This window comes from Eurosta solidaginis, chromosome 1 (genome assembly GCF_040869045.1).
Source record: "Eurosta solidaginis isolate ZX-2024a chromosome 1, ASM4086904v1, whole genome shotgun sequence".
NCBI lineage: Eukaryota > Metazoa > Arthropoda > Insecta > Diptera > Tephritidae > Eurosta > Eurosta solidaginis.
In genome coordinates this window covers 357,946,581-357,960,397 of record NC_090319.1, presented here as the reverse complement: position 1 = coordinate 357,960,397, position 13,817 = coordinate 357,946,581, and the positions used below count along the sequence as shown (strand labels likewise).

The following is a 13,817-nucleotide window of genomic DNA, read 5'->3' as shown; positions in this document are numbered from 1 at the left end:
TTAATCGATAACAATGTATCGTATAGGGATACGACTACAGCGATACGACAAACGGCACCAATGACACAGCTTTAAAGGTGTGTAGAAGCTGATCCTTAATTCTATTTAAACTTCAAACTCCTAGTTGTTTAATTATTGAACGGCTTCCACGTTATGTTTTCATATTGAATATAACTGGCGAGCTGTTTTTTTGTTCTATAGTCATTCCTTTCGATTTTATCTCTTAACAAGCAATCATTTCATTTGAATGTAATCTTTTTAATACCCATGCTATCTTCTTGCTTTACATATAATATGTATTTCCATTTAAAATCTATGGTAACAACTTGTAGTTTTCTTTTATTTCCATCTTCCGCACTGACACCCGTTTACAATTTGCAGTTAATTAAATTCTCTGCACAACCAGACTATGGAGCTCAACAGCTCTCGCGTATTTTACTCGAAATACAATCCGAACAAAAACTCTACAGAATATTTAACTGTAGTGAGTTTGCAGTGGCGCGTGTGTTGCGGCATGCAATCGCCAGCTCAATGCAAGCAATGTTGGTTGCCTTTCGCCAGAATTGCATACAACATAATCCACATATTCACTATATGCAACCGAATCCATTAGTGCGTGTTACATGCGCCGTGTTGATGACAAGTATTAGTGCACAAATTGCCAAAGACAACAGCGAGCATGCAAGAACAAAAACAACTACAATAACAACAGCAGCGATGTCAAGTGTTTCCACGGAAGAGCCGGCAATTGAGTCGCAAAAGTGCATAAAGACAGAATCTGGGTTTTACCTGTGCGACGCCGTCACAACGCTAATGGGATATGTTAGGAAAGTGGAGGAGAATGCGTTGTTGTATATTGAATCAAGATTCATTGATAAGTTTGTGCGTGAACAGCTCTTGCGGCCGGAAAGTGTGGCAACATTACTTGAATTTTTGGACTGGTGTTGTTGGCAAGTGCAGCAACAATTTATGATGCACCAAAAGCAGCTCGATCATAGTCGACAACAACATATACACAGTTTACTGCAATGTATAGCAGCGATGCTACAACAACGTTGCATCTGGGTAGAACTTAATCAAATGGAAAAATCAACTGCAACTGCAACAACGCAAGTTACTGCTAGAATAACACAAACAATGCAAACCTGCACGAGTAGCCTTCTCACGCTGCAACAACGTAACTTGTTGTTATGTCGCGTTTTGGATGTCTTGGTTTTAACGGCCAGACATACGTTGCAACATACAATCTTCTATCGTTATTACAAGCAACAAGCTGTCGATGTTGTATTTAGGGGGGCGGGAAAAGTTGATGTGGCTGCTGAAACTTTTGACAACAACGAAACACAAAATATCTTTAACACCGTGAATACAGCAGCTTCAGCTACTGAGCTGGAAGGTGCATTGCTTATAACGGACAACGAAACGGATATTGCTATTGGGTGGCTGTTGCAGGCTTATGCGCCTCAAGCTGTATTCATTGGGAAATTGATAGAGATGCATGGATCTGTGAATCCTTCGGCCGCCTATATTACAGGTACGACAGCCAAAGGTGGTACGTTGAGCGGCGCAGGTTGTACAATGAGTGCTGGTGGTGGTGGTGGTGGTGCAAGCAGCAGTATGAGTATGACACAGGGTGGTGGAGCTGGTACTGTAGGTGGTGGGGCGGCTTGCGACGCTTATAGTGATTTCAAGACTGGCAGTAATGCTGAAATATCAATGGTGAGTTGGTATAAAATAATTACAATATATTTTATACACAAATGTCATTTTTATTTGTTTCTCGTTTTTTTTGCAATTATTGAACGCTATTTTTTCCCACTCGTATTTTTTTTTTTCAGGATATTTTGGTTGCGATTGGTATCGCTGTGCTGCGTATGAACCAATTTTATGCTTATGCGGTGACACCATTCGAAATCATACAACAACAGCAACGCGAGCAACAACGCGTCGAACAATTGTCACCAGTTAAACAAACTGGTCAATTTACAACACCAAAAGCAACAACTTCGGCTGCAGTGACGGCAGCAGCCTCTTGCGGTAAACTGCCGACGATTCCTGTGGAGAGTCTCAGCGATGTTGATATTTTGCGTAAATTTGTTAAACGGTAAGTCTATATTATTCATGTCTTAAGGTATATTCTACGTAATAGACTGTGGAACGTTCTGCCCTAACTTTGGCTTATCTGCACGACTTTTAAGAAGTTTTTACTTCTTGCTCCAAACTCCTACTTAAGAAATGATGAATCTCTTGTAATTGCCGTACGTACCATACTTTTTTATGAACGGAACATTTTTTCGCGTTATTAAATTTTGAATAAGTATCCGGCCAAGTACACATAGCCATTTACCGACTAGGCACAGTCAATTGATGACTTACACCTGGAGCCATTAAAACGTGGAGATAAAAAGTTGTTAAGGCATTTGCATCAGTTCTTATGCGGAATGTGTACGGCCATTGTATTCCTGCAGAAGGAGCTCAGGTTCGCTCTGCTCAATTTATAAGAAAGGTCATGATTTCAACATCGCGAAGAGACGTCGCTTCGCACCTGGTAAGTGTATTATCGACGATTTCTCAATTGATATCCCACGACGATTTCTCAATTGATATCATTGCAAAAAGTGCAAACGTCAAGTTTTGATTTCTACCGTGCCTTATTTTGTCATATCAATAAATTTGTTTGTTTAAATAATTATTGTGCTAAAAATAAGTGTAAACACGTGCTGTGCTGCATTCAGCAATTTAAAGTTCTGCTTTTCTTTACTAAAATAAATTGTATCTTAACAAGTAAGAAAGGCTAAGTTCGGGTGTAACTGAACATTACATACTCAGTTGAGAGCTATGGTGACAACATAAGGGAAAATAACCATGTAGGAAAATGAACCGAGGGTAACCCTGGAATGTGTTTGTATGACATGTGTATCAAATGGAAGGTGTATTTTCGAGATATCGGCATAAATGTGGACCATGGGTGACTCTAGAATGCGTTTGTACGATATGGGTATCAAATTAAAGGTATTAATAAGGGGTTTTAAAAGGGAGTGGGCCTTAGTTCTATAGGTGGACGCCTTTTCGTGATATCGCCATAAAGGTGGACCAGGGGTGACCTAGACTTTGTTTGTACGATATGGGTATCAAATGAAAGGTGTTAATAATTATTTTAAAAGGGGGTGGGCCTTAGTTCTATAGGTGGTCGCCTTTCCGAGATATCGCCATAAAGGTGGACCAGGGGTGACTCTAGACTTTGTTTGTACGATATGGGTATCAAATGAAAGGTGCTAATGAGTATTTTAAAAGGGCGTGGGGCTTAGTTCTATAGGTGGACGCCTTTCGATATATCGCCATGAAGGTGGACCAGGGGTGACTCTAGAATGTGTTTGTACGATACGGGTATCAAATTAAAGGTATTAATGAGGCTTTTAAAAGGGAGTGGAGGTAGTTGTATATGTGAAGGCGTTTGCCAGATATTGACCAAAATGTGGACCAGGGTGACCCAGAACATCATCTGTTGGATACCGCTAATTTATTTATATATATAATACCACGAACAGAAGATTTCAAGGGTTTCTTATTTCGCCCCGCAGATCTTTTCCATTTCATTCTACTTAATATGGTAGGTGTCACACCCATTTTACAAAGTTTTTTTCCAAAGTTATATTTTGCGTCAATAAACCAATCCAAATACCATGTTTCATCCCTTTTTTCGTATTTGGTATAGAATTATGGCATTTTTTTCGTTTTTGGTAATTTTCGATATCGAAAAAGTGGGCGTGGTCATAGTCGGATTTCGGCCAGTTTTTATACCAATACAAAGTGAGTTCAGATAAGTACGTGAACTGAGTTTAGTAAATATGTATCGATTTTTGCTCAAGTTATCGTGTTAATAGCCGAGCTGAAGGACAGACGGTCGACTGTGTATAAAAACTGGGCGTGGCTTCAACCGATTTCGCCCTTTTTCACAGGAATAAGTAATCGTCCCAGAAACTAAGCCCCTACCAAATTTCACAAGGATTGGTAAATTTTTGTTCGACTTATGGCATTAAAAGTATCCTAAACAAATTAAATGAAAAAGGGCGGAGCCAGGCCCATTTTGAAATATTCTTTTATTTTTGCATTTTGTTGCACCATATCATTACTGGAGTTGAATGTTGACATAATTTACTTATATACTGTAAAGATATTAAATTTTTTGTTAAAATTTGACTAAAAGTTTATTTTTTTAAAAGTGGGCGTGGTCGTTCTCTGATTTTGATAATTTTTCTTAAGCATACATATAGTAATAGGAGTAACGTTCCTGCAAAATTTCATAATGATATCTTCAACGACTGCCAAATTACAGCTTGCAAAACTTTTAAATTACCTTCTTTTAAAAGTGGGCGGTGCCACGCCCATTGTCCAAAATTTGACTTTCGGTTTTTCGGTTTTTCGAAATTTTCGATATCGAAAAAGTGGGCGTGCTTATAGTCCGATATTTTTCATTTTAAATAGCGATCTGAGATGAGTGCACAGGAATATACATACCAAATTTCATCAAGATACCTCAAAATTTACTCAGGTTATTGTGTTAACGGACGGACGGACGAACGGACATGGCTCAATCAAATTTTTTTTCGATCCTGATGATTTTGATATATGGAAGTCTACATCTATCTCGATTCATTTATACCTGTACAACCAACCGTTATCCAATCAAAGTTAATATACCCTGTGAGCTCTGCTCAACTGAGTATAAAAATAATTGATAAAGTGTATATATACATACATACATATTTGCCGAGTCACTTTGCATATTTGTTGTTGCATTTGATTGGCATTTATTTATTTTCAATTTTCAATTGTTCTTTGCTCGTGCACATTTATTTCAGTTTCTTTTCACTGCCACAGCTGTTTGCATTGTGTGTTGTTAAGCGTCAGTTAATAGCGATCTTAAACTGCTCATACAGCGATTTTCTTACTGTAATCTCCAAACTATTTTCATTGCCTCCGTCTGCTTAATCAATTTTACTTTAATTTATAATGTCTTGCAATTTTGTTAACTGCCAATTGAAAGGTGATTCCGAGCGTTTCGTGTTGTGCTGGCTTTGTGATGAGCTTGCTCATATGAAGTGCACTAGTTTGACAGCAAGGGTGTGTGATGCGATTAACGATAACAAGGGTGTGTGTTGGTCGTGCTTGAAATGCAGATCCACGGAAGTGGATCTTTTTAAGCTTTTCAAACCTACCCGAAACGCATTCTCCGAAATCGGTAAGGAACTTTCTACATTAGGGGATAAATTCAAGTATTATGAAAACTTGTTTAAAACTTTCAAATGTATTACCGATTCAGCTGCTAATGCTAATAGCGACAGTCATGACAGCAAACGAAAACGAACTGATGTCTCGGCTGGCGTACTGACCCTAGACCCCGTTCAAAACATCCAGAACCCAATCGTTCCTGCACCCAGTGCGATAAAATTAATAAACTTAGCATCTCCAAGTCCACTTACAGTAGAGCCTTCAACATCAAAGGCACCTCCAACAAAACTAGCAGCTAGAAAAAATATTGAACCTGCAAACCGTTCTCAGGCGACTGAGCCTGGAACTAGGAAGTTGGTTGTAGTTCCTCCTAAAAAATCGATATTCGTGTCAAGATTCGAGAGGGATACTACTGAGGAGGATCTGAAATCGTATATCTTCTCAAAAAGGAAAACCCATGACGTAACAATTCGGAAATTTAATTTTAGTTATGAAAGAAACGTATCTTCCTTTAGATTAGATGTACCTATTGAACATTTTGACACTATCTTGAGTAACGATTTTTGGCCCTCTGGGGCACTTGTGCGGGAATTTGAATATAGGCGGAATAAGAGTGTTCCAAACTTAGCAAAGACCCCTCTTAATAACACTGAGTCAAAAAACTGAACGTAAAATCTGCTTTAGATATACTTTACCAAAATGTTAGATGATTAAACACCAAGTTAACAGAACTGTTTTTAAAATTATTTAACTCAAGTTACGATATAATTGCTTTAACCGAAGCATGGCTTGAAACCTCATGTTTTTAACTCAGAGATCCTCTGTAATTACTACCAAATATATCGAAATGACCGCCTGAACAGAGTTGGAGGTGGAGCTCTGCTTGCTGTACACTCTTCAATACCATCTGAAGAGATTTGCGTACCCGCCACCGATGCAACTGAGTTCTTGTGCATATGCACACAACTAGCAAATATCCACATTTATTTGGCCATCTGTTATATCCCGCCATATTCTGAACTGTCCGTTTATATGCATCACATTTCCTTCCTAAAATCTGTTAATTCGATGCTAAAGCCTTCCGATTCCATTATTTTCTTGGGTGACTGCAATATGCCGCACATATCATGGTGCATCTCTGACTTTAATATCGTACCAGTTTCGTCAAAGTCTTCCAACAATGAATTTCTAGACGGAATGTCTGAGCTGTGCCTTCAGCAAATCAACATCCAATCGAATGGATATTTGCTAGTTGTGTGCGAATTACTCTATTGAGACCTAATGAATACTCATACCATATTGATTCATGTTATTCAATCAGAGCTCCATTTATATCTTCAGAAGATGTATTATCTTATTTAAAAACTTTAAAAGTATCATATACATACGGCCCAGACAGGATCCCGACACCCTTTCTTAAAAAATGTGCTGCAAACATCTATCAGCCGCTAACAGTTTTATTTAATTTATCTTTAATTTATGGCGTTTTCCCAACAATGTGGAAGGAATCTTTTCTTATCCCGCTTCATAAAAATGGAAGCAGGTCTTCAATAGAAAACTACGGCATAGCACAGTTATCCGCTATCCCAAAGTTATTTGAGGCTATTGTTACCCACCACCTAACATTCTCTATTTCCCCCATAATTGCAAGCTCGCAACATGGGTTCTGTAAGGGCAAATCACCTATCACCAATTTACTAGAATTTACCACCCACGATTCTAATGGATTTAGAAAAGGCCTTCACACTGATGTAATTTACACAGATTTCAGTAAAGCTTTCGGCAAAGTATCACACCCATAAGCTCGGTCAACTCGGTTTTCAACCCCGTCTTATATGTTGGATTTCTTCGTATCTTGGTTATCGTATGCAAAAAGTAATCTTTAACAAGTAGGGAAGGCTAAGTTCGGGTGCAACCGAACATTACATACTCAGTTGAGAGCTATGGAGACAAAATAAGGAAAATCACCATGTAGGAAAATGAACCTAGGGAACCCTGGAATGTGGTTGTATGACATGTGTATCAAATGGAAGGTATTAAAGAGTATTCTAAGAGAGAGTAGGCCATAGTTCTATGGATGGACGCCATTTAGGGATATCGCCATAAAGGTGGACCAGGGCTGACTCTAGAATTTGTTCGTACGATATGGCTATCAAACGAAAAGTGTTACTGAGCATTTTAAGAGGGAGTGGGCAATAGGTCTATAGGTGGACGCCTTTTCGAAATGTCGCCATTAGGGTGGGCCAGGGGTGACTCTAGAATGTGTTTGTATGATATGGGTATCAAATGAAAGATGGTAATGAGTATTTTAAAAGGGAGTAATCCTTAGTTCTATAGGTGGACGCCTTTTCGAGATATCGCCATAAAGGTGGACCAAGGGTGACTCTAGAATGTTTGTACGATATGGGGATCAAACGAAAGGTGTTACTGAGCATTTTAAGAGGGAGTGGGCATTAGGTCTATAAGTGGACGCCTTTTCGAGATATCGTCATTATGGTGGGCCAGGGGTGACTCTAGAATGTGTTTGTACGATATGGGTATCAAACGAAAGGTGTTACTGAGCATTTTAAGAGGGAGTGGGCATTAGGTCTATTGGTGGACGTCTTTTCGAGATATCGCCATTAATGTGGGCCAGGGGTGACTCTATAATGTTTGTACGATATGGGTATCAAACGAAAGGTGTTACTGAGCATTTTAAGAGTGAGTGGGCATTAGGTCTATAGGTGGACGCCTTTTAGAGATATCGCCATTAGGGTGCGCCAGGGTGACTCTAGAATGTGTTTGTACGATATGGGTATTAAATGAAAGGTGGTAATGAGTAGTTTAAAAGGGAGTAATCCTTAGTTCTATAGGTGGACGCCTTTTCGAGATATCGCCATAAAGGTGGACCAAGGGTGACTCTAGAATGTTTGTACGATATGGGTATCAAACGAAAGGTGTTACTGAGCATTTTAAGAGGGAGTGGGCATTAGGTCTATAGGTGGACGCCTTTTCGAGATATCGCCATTAGGGTGGGCCAGGGGTGACTCTAGAATATTTGTACGATATGGGTATCAAACGAAATGTGTTACTGAGCATTTTAAGAGGGAGTGGGCATTATGTCTTAAGGTGGAGGCCTTTTCGAGACATCGCCAATAGGGTGGGCCAGGGGTGACTCTAGAATGTTTGTACGATATGGGTATCAAACGAAAGGTGTTACTGAGCATTTTAAGAGGGAGTGGACATTAGGTCTATAGGTGGACGCCTTTTCGAGATATTGCCATTAGGGTGGGCCAGAGGTGACTCTAGAAGGTTTGTACGATATGGGTATCAAACGAAAGGTGTTACTGAGCATTTTAAGAGGGAGTGGGCATTAGGTCTATAGGTGGACGCCTTTTCGAGATATCGCCATTAGGGTGGGCCAGGGGTGACTCTAGAATGTGTTTGTACGATATGGATATCAAATTAAAGGTATTAATGAGGGTTTTAAAAGCGAGTGGCCCTTAGATGTATATGTGAAGGTGTTCTCGCGATATCGACCAAAATGTGGACCAGGTGATCCAGAAAATCATCTGTCGGGTACTGCTAATTTATTTATATATGCAATACCACTAACAGTATTCCTGCCAAGATTCCAAGGGCTGTTGATTTCGCCTTGTAGAACTTTTTCATTTTCTTCTACTTAATATGGTAGGTGTCACACCCATTTTACAAAGTTTTTTCTAAAGTTATATTTTGCGTCAATAAACCAATCCAGTTACCATTTTTCATCCCTTTTTTCGTATTTGGTATAGAATTATGGCATTTTTTTCATTTTTCGTAATTTTCGATATCGATAAAGTGGGCGTGGTAATGGTCGGATTTCGGCCATTTTTTATACCAAGATAAAGTGAGTTCAGGTAAGTAGGTGGGCTAAGTTTAGTAAAAATATATCGTTGTTTGCTCAAGTTATTGTGTTAACGGCCGAGCGGAAGGACAGACGGTGGACTGTGTATAAAAACTGGGCGTGGCTTCCACCGATTTCGCCCATTTTCACAGAGAACAGTTACCGTCATAGAGTCTATGTCCCTACCAAATTTGAGAAGGATTGGTAAATTTTTGTTCGACTTATGGCATTAAAAGTATTCTAGACAAACTAAATGAAACTGGGCGGAGCCACGCCCATTTTGAAATTTTCTTTTATTTTTGTATTTTGTTGCATCATATCATTACAGGAGTTGAATTTTGACTTAATTTACTTATATACAGTAAAGATATTAAATTTTTTGTTAAAATTTGAATTAAAAAAAAATTTTTTTTAAAAAGTGGGCGTGTTCTTCATCCAATTTTGCTAATTTTTATTTAGCACATATATAGTAATAGTAGTAGCGTTCCTGCCAAAATTCATCATGATATCTTCAACGACTGCCAAATTACAGCTTGCAAAACTTTTAAATAACCTTCTTGTAAAAGTGGGCGGTGCCACGCCCATTGTCCAAAATCTTACTAATTTTCTATTCTGTGTAATAACGTCAACCCATTTGCCAAGTTTCATCGCTTTAACCGCCTTTGGCAATGAATTATCGCATTTTTTCGGTTTTTCGAAATTTTCGATATCGAAAAAGTGGGCGTGGTTATAGTCCGATATCGTTCATTTTAAATAGCGATCTGAGATGAGTGCCCAGGAATCTACATACCAAGTTTCATCAAGATACCTCAAAATTTACTCAAGTTATCGTGTTAACGGACGGACGGACGGACGGACGGACGGACGGACGGACGGACGGACGGACGGACGGACGGACATGGCTCAATCAAATTTTTTTTCGATCCTGATTATTTTGATATATGGAAGTCTATATCTATCTCGATTCCTTTATATATGTACAACCAACCGTTATCCAATCAAACTTAATATACTCTGTGAGCTCTGCTCAACTGAGTATAAAAATACACTTTCTGGGGTCATCAATGTTTCTTCTGGTGTTCCTCAGGGCAGCCATCTTGGTCCGATTCTGTTCTTGTTGTTCAAAAACGATATATCTAGTACAATTAAATACTCAAAAATCTTGATGTACGCAGACGATGTAAAACTTTTCAAACCATGTGCCTCGGTTGAGGAACATTCCTTGCTTCAAATGGATTTAAATCACTTGGTTACCTGGTGCAATGTAAATTATATGCCGCTCAATCTCAAAAAATGTAAATTCATGTGTTTTTCTCGGAGAGTTTCGCCACCAGCTCCATAAACAATTAACAACTATAATAAATAATTTTATTGACTTGGAAGTCATGATGGATTCCAAACTTAATTTCAATCTTCATATTAATGCTACAGTGAATAAAGGCAAAGGCGTTTTGCATTTGTTGAACGGTCTTCAAAAGAACTTAACGACCCTTACATAACTAAAGCACTTTTTACATCATTAGTTAGGCCAGTATTAGAATACGGCTCAATAATTTGGAATCCGCGTTATCAAGTCCATGCAGACAGTCTCGAATCAATACAAAAACAATTTTTACTATTTGCCTTAAGAAATTTTCAATGGGACTCTTTAACTAATCTTCCACCTTATACTAATCGAGTAAAGCTTATCAATCTTCCAACTCTTGCTAGTCGAAGGGAAATGCTTGGTGTAATATTTATGAAAAAACTTTTAAATGGACCAATATTCGAGCCCATTCCTTCTAAATGAAGTGAACTTTTGCGTTCCCTCTCGGACATCGAGACACTTTAAACCTCTTCTGCTGAAACAATGTAGAACGAATTTCGAAGAAAATGAACCTTTTCGGCGTTTATGCCAAGATTATAACTCTCACTAAAACACATTTGATAGCTCGGACTCCCTTTTTTCTATAAAAAAAGATTGTTCTCACCTCTCTTAATTAATGTATAATAGGTTTGCTTCTGTTCTCTTTAAGTATTACGCTTGGCTGATGAAATTTCTTCTGTAGCTGAGTAGTCTCAGATCGTAACGCTTGACAAACCGCTGCCCATCAAAGACGCTGCAAAATAAAAAAAAAAAAGTTATTATATATATGTATAAATTGATCGCGTGATCAGGATTAGCCTGGTTTCATTGGGCCACTTGAGGGCAGCGCGCTGCCACAACGTCCATTAAAAAAAAAAAAATCGTGATAAGAAAGGAGATGACAGTGGAAATACCGCTTAACACAGTTTAGTGAAAAAAAAATTTCAGCGTCTACCCTGGCTAGTCTCATGTTATACGAATGAGTAATATACCCAATTTCCGGAAGTATTTCTATCGGCATTCATTACAGGATACAGTGTAGAGAGGAGGTCATTTACTTCCTAGCACTTGACTCTGACAGATGAGTTCTTTCCGTGGTTAAGCTACGATCAGCCTACACCCTACACATAGTTTATAGACCGTATGCCAAGTAAAAGTTAAGACAATCTCGACATTTCACGCTCTTATCTGTCTGAGTCAAAGTCAAGATCCAACTCGAAGTATGCATTTAATATGGGGTCTTAAAGTTCGAAATCTGATAAATGGTGAAACAACGCTTTACGATTTTCTGAATTTTCCAAAGCTGTGTATTTGTTATAAGCAACATTCATGTTCCATATCTTTGGTTTATTTTCACATATTTAAGCAAAGTTAACATGCCTACATATACTTAGTCTGCATGTCTTCATATCAATTAAATTAACTATTCTGCAATATTTAAGTTCAGTGCAAAATTCAAGTCACTATCTTAATTACCAACATATTTAACGCTGTTATGACTTACAAACATAAATACATATTCAAATTAGCATAAGTAACTCTGTCGTCATCTCATTAGCATTTGCTCTTTAGTGCTAATGTTTACTTAAAATACATATATATTTCAGTATATTATTATAATTACAGTAGAGCGTATCGAAAATATACATATAAACAAAAGCTCTGCGAACACCCGGTTGCAGTTGCGAAAATAACAATTGCTGCTGCTCTCGGTCTTCTTGGTTTCCACATGTAACAAAAATATTGAGTCTTAATATGAGTCTGGTCTAGACAAGTCGAAGCTAGTAAGATTTAGAGAACACTCCAAGGAGCACCAAAATCTTTTTCTACCTGTATCTATCGGCAGCCGTTGTGTGGTAGTAGCATGCTCCGCCTAAAATCCGCTGGTAATGGGTTCGAGAAAGAAAAAGTGATTTCAAAAAAGAAAAAGGTTTTCTAGAGGGGTCGTACCTCCGCAGTCGTTTGCCAAACACTCCGAGTTTATTTCTGCTCCTTAGTACAAATTCATGCTGCAGCTGCTATTTGGAGTCGCTATAAGACACGAAAGGTCTAACCCCATCGATTTGTAGGAAAAATTAAAAAGGAGTACCACGCAAACTGTAAGAGAGGCTCGACCTAAATCTCCTCGGTGGTAAATCACGTAAAGTATTGTCTTTTGTTTTTTCGGTTCGGCAGTTGTTGTTGTAGCAGTGCTTCGTCTAATTAGACAGGCGCGACCAAGGTGGACCAGGGTGGACGGAGACATTCGTCCTATGGTGATAGTATATCGATCATTCCCATGATGTCAAGTCGACTACCTTGGCGTACCGGATTAATATCCGGCAAAAGACCATCGACTGAACTAACAAAAATCTTCGGGGAGTCCCCTTATCGCTGCAAGAAGAAAAAGGGCAGATAGCGTTCCTAATAATTGAGTTCAGAATACGTAAGCATACTTCTTTGAAAGAATTTTCGTTCCGAAGATTGTTTTATACTTTGCGCCATATGAAAAGCGCATAGCTTCAGTTTTTATATGGAAGCAAATTTAAAACACCCTTCAAAAAAATATTTTCAAAAAATCAGGGCGATTTTTGAAAGACCTATAACTTATACTTTATTAAATAAAACTAATTGGACTACAAAAGTGATGCTGAAATAAGTTCAGAAAACTCCAAATAAAAAGCTCGAAATTTTCGTAAAACTTTCTTGAATTTTCAAATTTTTTTCGAAAATATTTTGGAAACTCATAGCAGCTTCTCCTTAAATTATCGAAAATAAAGAAATAAGTAAAAATTATTTGGCGACCTTTATGTAACTAAACTTTGTTGTTAGGCTGGCTTTAGGTCAACTTTCGTAAAAATAAAACACAAGTGTTTTTCTTTTCTAAGGTTAGGTTTCGTAAAAATAAAACACAAGTGTTTTTCTTTTCTAACCTTAGAAAAGAAAAACACTTGTGTTTTATTTTTACGAAAGTTGACCTAAAGCCAGCCTAACAACAAAGTAAAGAAATAAGAATTTATATGACGAAATTTGATAAAAATTGTTACTGTTATCCCCGTTAGGCTGCGTTACTAATACTTTCTACGAATACTGTAGACCCATTATTTACGCTAAGCCTTAATTTTACTTCTGATACGCCCTAATGTGCATACGAATTTCACGATTACTGCATCTGCTGACGAATGCCAACAAGAACACATTTGAAAACAAAATTATGATAAAAGCAAGCCAAGCTGTCTCAGTAAAAAACTGTGTCATACATACATAAATACTTAACTCAATATAAATGCTAAACATATAGTCAAACCAATCGCATGCCAACCGTTCCCACAACTGTCTTTCTTGTATAAGCAAGTGGGCTTGGTAATATGAAAATGTTTTCTAGAGATGTCTACC

At 38.1% G+C, this 13,817-nt stretch overlaps 1 protein-coding gene across 1 annotated transcript in view; it reads left to right on the top strand.

Annotated features, from left to right (window-relative positions):
* The window catches only part of htt (huntingtin), a 395,162-nt gene that overhangs the window by 251,583 nt on the left and 129,762 nt on the right, over positions 1-13,817 (top strand). The window contains exons 20-21 of the mRNA XM_067768365.1: positions 382-1,719; positions 1,839-2,104. Coding sequence (XP_067624466.1) covers positions 382-1,719; positions 1,839-2,104 — 1,604 coding nt within the window. The remainder of the gene's footprint in view (positions 1-381; positions 1,720-1,838; positions 2,105-13,817) is intronic.